Genomic DNA, 7,613 nt, shown 5'->3' on the forward strand with positions numbered 1-7,613 from the left:
TTGTTTTGATGGTATATTACTAACAGGTTGTGTAGTGTTTTCGTGGTAAATCGTTTTATTTTATACCAAGATAGGTATTGAAACTATTCTGCAAACTCTCGCAACAGAGGGACTGGATTTTTTTTGTACAAAAATAAATTACACAAAAAAAAAAAAAAAATTTATAACCTAGGGAACCAAACGTCTAAAACCAGTTTAACAGTATGGACCTAAAATAACCAGGTACAAATTCGTAGTGTATTTGGTTGGGAAACCGTTTGTTGTTTATATCTTACCGTCGAAAGTAAGATTTCGAAACTATTCTTACGACAGAGAGGACTGGAAACGACGACTTCGCCCTTTGTCCAACTGTTTGCTCCGACCATGCGGCTCGCCCTACGGGGGCCCCAGCCAGAAAACTGAGGCCTCAGTCTCACCAAACTTCACACACTCCACCCCTCCCGAACAACCGCTCCTACTGCCGCCCTAGGGGGGTTTTGGCCCGAAAAAAGGGGGGGGGGGTTAGGAATCTCCCTCCCTTCTGTTCCTGAATAGTAGTCGTCGGTAGAGTGACGACAGGCCCGACGTCTCCGTTGTGTCTTTGTAGAATTTCCGGGGAATAACATGACAACAGTAGTTATAAATGTCCAAGTCTATATATCTGTCTTGGGACAAGACCGACTAACCGAAATTTGGTGGGTTTGTCTAGTACCGCGTAATGGGTATTAGGGGAAGACAAAGTCGGACAAAGGTTTCACGATCTAAGAGACAGACCAATGATAATCTACCTTTTATCCTCCCCTGGGAGGGGTGCCCGGGGAGACTCTCTCTAAACCAATTTTTCTTGAGTTACCACGAGATCCTCCCTCTAAGTCCCACTATTCCACTTCCTCCCCCTAATGGAAACCAACGACTAACCGAATTCCAAAAATGGTCGTCTGTTTTTGGTATGCAATACTGTAGTATTTCACCGGTTTAGACAGTCGAGTAAAAGTCTTTCCAAAACCTATCTTTACCCTAAGTTTTTCTCTCTCTTAGAAACAAGGACTTTGAAAGTCCTCAGAAGAAGGTGTCTCCCCCCTGTGTACAACTAACAATCTTCTCTGTACTTCTCTCCCCTGTGTACAAACTACATCTTCTCTGTACTTCTTTCTCCCCTGTGTACAACCTACCCATCTTCCCTCCTGTACTTCTTCTCCCCTGTGGTACAACACATCTTTCTCTGTACTTCTTCTCCCCTGGTGGACACTACACATCTTCTCTGTACCTCTTCTCCCCCTGTGTACAGACTACATCTTCTCTGTAACTTCTTCCCCCCTGGTACAACTACACTTCTCCTGTACTCTTCTCCCTGGTGTAGCAACCTACATCTTCTCTGTACTCTTCTCCCCCTGTGTACAACTACATCCTTCTCCTGTACCTCTTCTCCCCTGTGTACAACTAACATCTTCTCTGTAACCTCTTCTCCCCTGTGTACAACTACATCCATTCTCTGAACTTCCTTCTCCCCCATGTGTACCCAATACATCTTCTCTGTACCTTCTTCTCCCTGGTAGCTCAACTACATCCTTCTCTGTTACTTCTTCTCCCTCGTACAACTAAGCAATCTTCCCTGTACTTCTTCCCTCCCCTGGTGTACAACTACATCTCCTCTTGTACTTCTTCCTCCCCCTGTGTACAACTACATCTTCTCTGTACTTTCTTCTCCCCTGTGTACAACTACATCTTCTCTGTACTTCTTCTCCCCTGTGTACCACTACCATCTTCTCTGTACATCTTCTCCCCCCTGTGTACAACTACATCTTCTCTGTACTTCTTCTAAACCCCCGTGTACAACTACATCTTCTCCTGTACTTCTTCTCCCTGGGTGACAACTACATCTTCTCTGTACTTCTTCTCCCCTGTCGGTACAACTACATCTTCTCTTACCTTCTTCTCCCTGCGTACAACTACTTCTTCTCCCTAAAACGTATTATCGAAATTCTTACACAGTGATCTCGACTATTGAAAGTAATTTACCACTTTCCTTTTCATTAGTTAACGCTATTCTAATTAGTTTTTTTCGGTACCGAAAGAGGTGTAGTAGCGTCTTTTGGGTGGTCGGTTACGTCCTGACTTCCTCATTATTTACACCGTCCTTTCTATAGCAGACAAGGTACCTGACGTATGTCTGTTTTACTTTTGTGATTCAGAGGATTATATTATTGCTTAGTTCTGCCTTAGTTGTGTCACTTGAGTCTCTTCAAAACTCCTTATAAGTAAGTTTCTGACGCCCCCAAAACATTAAAAATGACTCCCAGCAGCTTCTACTGAAGCCTTCAGAGTAAATCGCCAGAACGCCGACACCTCCTCATCACTCCACCGCTCCCATGTTTTCTTTTGTGTTGCCATAAGTTATTCTCTCTCCGTTGGTGTGCTGGGCTAATGCTAATAATGCTAATGCTAATAATGCTAATGCGAGGAAAATAAAATGGCGGCTTCACAAAACTTTTTGAGAGTTTTACGGAGCGTGGTTTGCAATCCGCCCAGCCAATCAGAAATGGGAACCTTTTCTCCCATGAAAGTACCTGCTCTCTAGCAGGGACTGAAAAGGGGGTGGAAAGGTTCTCATGAACTAAGTTCTAGTTCTGGATTTTTTTGGTGTGAATGCACATTTTCGGAATTTTATCGGAACTATACTGAGAAAAGTACTCCGGTGTGAAAGCGCCTAAAGTAAGGCTGCAAAATTAATCAAAATGTTATTGAAATCTTTATATGGTCCCGTGCAAAAAAGTGGAAGATGTGGTCTTTGGCACAGAAGTCCTTGTATTCTACAAACTTGTTTTTTGTAAATCTTGCAGCCCGATAACAGACAGAGAAGTTGCAATACATATTTTTATTTTCAGATAAATCTGCTGCAAAAAAAGAGGAGATTTTGTGATAATTGAAAACCATACTAAATATGATGTTTGGGGTGAAATGAAATGGCTGTAACGTGGTTCTCATGTCTTTTCTGATTACAGTGGATTGGCCAGGTGAGGGTCTTCTGCTCTGTGTGGTTTTTACTAAATATGCTTTTAGCTTGACTTTAACAGAGTGGCCTTAAACTGTGTTCAGTGCATGCGATTGTTTTAATATCTGCATTTTTAATGAAGCGCTTATTATTAGTCTTTGGTTTGCCTTCAAGTGTTCCACTCAGGTACTAATAATAACACCTGGAATGATGTGACTGACTTTAAAGCTAACATTTCTAACACGTTTTCGTTTATTTGTATTATTGCATCATGTGTTCTTTTATACACATTTGCAAGTTATTCCTGAGGTGTTTGAGTGCATTGTCAAATGTTTGTCCCTTACAGTAGCTTTCATGTTAAATGCAGGACTTTAATTTTCACCTCACATTCAATATATTTATAAAAAAAGAAAAAGCATATTTGACAATGCAGCAGGACGGATGGGTTCATTTTTTTCATTCTTGTGTTTATGTGTGCTCTTTGTGTTTGTGCATACATGCATGCTTCCAGATGGCAGCAGGAAGTCAGACACGCCTCTCAGTAACCACGACCCTCGCACAGCGGTGCAGCTCCGCACTGCACTGAAGAGGCTGAAGGAGATAATGGAGGGGAAGAGCCAGGTATCACACCTTTACAATCACCTTCATTTGAACATCTGGACATCAGGAAACAAACAGTCTATTGTGTGACACGTTATCAAAAAAGTACTTGCTGAAAAGTAGAAATTGTAGTGAATAATAATGTAGTTTAACGAAAAATGAGATGATCAACTTATTTAGCGTAGACATAGACATTGTAATAATGATCAAAGCAATCCTAAAGCTTGCGGTCAACAAAATGACCCTGTCACCCTCTCTTCCACACACACACACACACACACACACACACACACACACACACACACACACACACACACACACACACACACACACACACACACACACACACACACCCGCCCATAACCATGTGACCCATTACGATCAAACAAATATCTTATAATAATAATAATACAAACCATTACCCAAATATAAACTAGTACAAAACTCATTTATCTTAAAACAAAATGCATTACTTTGTACGTTTCATGGCTCCTACAGCATATGTACAACCATTGGCTCAGCAGTAAACACATGTATGCTATATTTGGAGCTGTGAAGCAGTGTCCTGTGGTGTGTGTGGCTCCTCAGGACAGCGATCTGAAGCAGTACTGGATGCCGGACAGCCAGTGCAAAGAGTGTTACGACTGCAATGAGAAGTTCACGACCTTCCGCCGCCGACACCACTGCAGACTGTGCGGACAGATCTTCTGCAGCCGCTGCTGCAACCAGGAGATCCCCGGGAAGTTCATGGGCTACACGGGTAGGAGACAAGATTCAAGATTCAAGGCTTTATTTTCACGTGGACACAGATACAGTGTAGATATGTCAATGAAAATCTTAGGTCACAGGCTCCTCCAGCAGTGCAACACAATAAAACGGATAAAATAATTAAAATACAGTGATGCAAATTAGTCGCTTTTCGGCGCCTCCCGCTTTTTGAACGCTGCTTTGGGTGACTTGTGTAATTCGTGGAGAACCGAAGAGTTTTCGTTTTAGGGGGGAAGAAATGTAGATCGCAAAATAATTAAACAAGCGATAGCCTGTTTTTCCTGGCTAAGGACAGGTTCCTTGAACACAATACGAGCGTAACGTGTCTTCACGTGGTTATGTCTCGTCTGGAGCAAGGAGTGCTGACGGAGAGCACCGGAACGCCGCTCCAGCCCTTCAAATATTGCAGTAGTACCCATAAGGAGCCGTACACATGCTGCAGTGTTTGCGTGGCTGTGTCTTTAGTTGTAAGCACAGTGGCAATCTGTTGTTATTAGCATCTGGTTAGCTAGCTTTGCTAACGAATTTAAAGAGCTTTTCTACAACCAGGTGGAAGAGAGCTCTCTCCTGAGAGGCTCAAATAACCTCAGCTCAGTGAGGTTAAGGCACACCTTGATATGATCATTATAGTTATTAATGAGACTAATAAAAAAAAACAGGTATAAAATACTATATAACAGTAACAAAAAAGTTGTTAAAAATAACAAGAATAGAGTTTGAAAGGGGAGTGATTTGTAAAATATCCATATAAAAAAAAATCTGCTTACAGTTCTGTTTCATATGGGTGTTGAAAGATGAATCCATAGATCTCTTCATTTTGCTCTCAAAGTGCACCAGATTGATGATTTCAACTTCAATATTTAAAAAAAATGTATTCCCCATATTTTCAAAAGCTATTTTATTTATTTTCTCTATTTAATTTTTAAATGCAGCCCGAGATGAACATTACACATATCCACAGTATTTACTGTATATCTGTATAGTTCAATGTTAATTGACAATAAATGGTGTTGTTTTTGAATTGTACTGTCTTTATTTGATTGGCAGTCAGTTGTTGATTACATGCAGACGTTGATAAAGCTACAGCTCACTTCAATATATACCACACTAATTCATAAAGCAAGTTAGACATTTTGATGTTCCGGACCTTTGCATGGGGAGATTTTCTCTAACTGGACCTCGTTGAATTTTAGTTGAATACCCCTGTCCTATACGATCATTTCTTGATAACGATGACGCCATAGCCCCGCCTCCCCCCACCTCTGCTGCTCACCCCGGCATCACCCGCGGCATTGCTAATGTGTTTCGCCAACAACAACAACAATGGCGGATCACAGGGTTGCTTTCGTGCTCAAGACGCTACTGACCATGCTACAGATGCTAGTGCAAAATCTACAGCTCCTCTACCACAACCATCAGCAACAAGTGGACATGGAGAACTACATGAACTACATGTTGCTAAATCCACCACGGAGAATAAACAGAAGGGCAACTAGGCAACCATGGCAACCATGCTCGGGGGGTCTTATTCGCTGCTTTTGGTGTATTTTGTGGCGGAAGTACAGCGCCACTTACAGGCCCGGCATATGTACTACAGTCTTTCCAGCGTGTCGAGCGGTCTCGTGTGGACGGACACGTTTCTTGAGCCGATTCTTTGTGGACGGAATACTTTTTATATCGAATTCGGTTCGTTTTCGTCTCCATGTGGCCTCAGTCTCACACCTCCACGTCCTCCTCCCCTACAGTGTCCCACTTTCCCTCACCACTGCCCTCCCCCGACACTCCTAATCCTCTATCTATCAAATGCCCCTTTCACACCAACGCAGCTCCCGTTCTAGCTCCATGCTTGCGCTCTTCTGGTTCGGAACCGGTCTTTCTTTTCAGCCCCCGTTTTGTGCACACCTCCCAGAGCCCGACTGGTGCTGCCGATGCTGCTCCAGAGTGCCGTGGTTCATTGTTTATTAATGTGTTTCAGCTGCATTTACCGACCGCTGCAGTGCTGATCGTCCACCGGAGTTTACTCATGACAGCGGCCGCTGTAAAGTATTCACTGTTTGACTGTCACACAAGCAGCTGATAAATATCCACAATTCCCCATAAGTGAATGTGTGTCAGTCTGAATTGATGCTGTTTGGCATAACAACGCTGTTATGAAAATTTCTCTCGTATAAAATAGGTGATGTTAGCATAGCAACCAAAGCTAAACTGACTATCTTGACTACTTGTTGTTGCTATCCTATTGTGGCATTAGCCGTTTTCTACAGGCACATTTGGGTGTGGGGTGACAGAAGACTGTAGTGTTCAGTTTCCTTCCACTCCTCTTCCTTCCCCACACTCCCCCCTGCCCACCCTCTGTCTCCAACTCTCTTGCCCCCCCACCATGTCTGGCAGAATTAGTTGTGGAAAACTAATCTGTTTTTTCCGCGATGGAATGTTCCCCCAGTAATGCGGTCTACAACTAATGTCGGAGTGGGGAGCGCTGGTAGTTTTTTAGAGTTGTAGGATGAACACTATAGTGTGGTAGCTTGTCTTCCCCGCTCCGCCTGATATCGAGTAACTCGGGGATTAACCCCACGCCCAGGGTTGGTCGGTGAAAAATACGTATTAACACTATCTTTGTCATAGAGAATAATGATGGCTACAGTCATTCGTGTCCTCATTTCGACTAGTCGTGTCATGAAGTTGTTTCACCTCCCCCTCTGTACCAGTCGGTCGTCGAAAAGACTTTTCGACAATGTAGAGAGAGAAAACGGGAAGGTGTGGCTGCGCCAAGGTCCGGCGCCACAGCCTCGAACTCGGACTATTCGTGGCGTCAAAAAGGACAAGTGTGGTGTCGCCTCGGGGAGAAAAGGCGCCTTTTGGACCCAGAATGGTTCGAGTTTTTCTTACACCCAGGGGATCTTTTGTTCTTGGCGGACTAAACCTCCCCCCACCTCTAATTGGACTTCGATTGTCAAATAACCGCTCATAACCGGTTTATCTATCTCAACATAGTTCCGTCATCACGACTCGTTTCACTGTCTTGCGTTGGGTGTGTGAACATTTTTTTTGTGTGGAAATATTTACAGGGTCACGTTGTGATTGGTCCGAATCAATCACTAAGACAATATAAACGGACATGAAACTGGTAGGCTAACGAACAATAACTAGTGGAAACCACCTCTCGTCTGTCTGACAAAACAAAACTAATATCGTGATAGCCTACTATAGTTTTACACCCGACGTGTCCAACAGGTACAGGCTGATAGTGTCGTCATCTTACGTATTCTTTCTT

At 43.2% G+C, this 7,613-nt stretch overlaps 1 protein-coding gene across 1 annotated transcript; it reads left to right on the plus strand.

Moving 5' to 3' along the window:
- Positions 1-2,757: 2,757 nt before the first annotated feature.
- Positions 2,758-6,127, plus strand: LOC104967215 (1-phosphatidylinositol 3-phosphate 5-kinase-like). The gene is made up of 4 exons (XM_010796632.1): positions 2,758-2,993; positions 3,483-3,592; positions 4,160-4,370; positions 6,054-6,127. Exons 1-4 carry the CDS (start codon positions 2,963-2,965, stop codon positions 6,125-6,127), a joined length of 426 nt encoding a protein of 141 aa, XP_010794934.1. The 5' UTR covers positions 2,758-2,962.
- Positions 6,128-7,613: the final 1,486 nt, after the last annotated feature.

This window comes from Notothenia coriiceps, unplaced genomic scaffold, assembly GCF_000735185.1.
Source record: "Notothenia coriiceps isolate Sejong01 unplaced genomic scaffold, NC01 NC01_scaffold00037250, whole genome shotgun sequence".
Classification (NCBI taxonomy): Eukaryota; Metazoa; Chordata; class Actinopteri; order Perciformes; family Nototheniidae; genus Notothenia; species Notothenia coriiceps.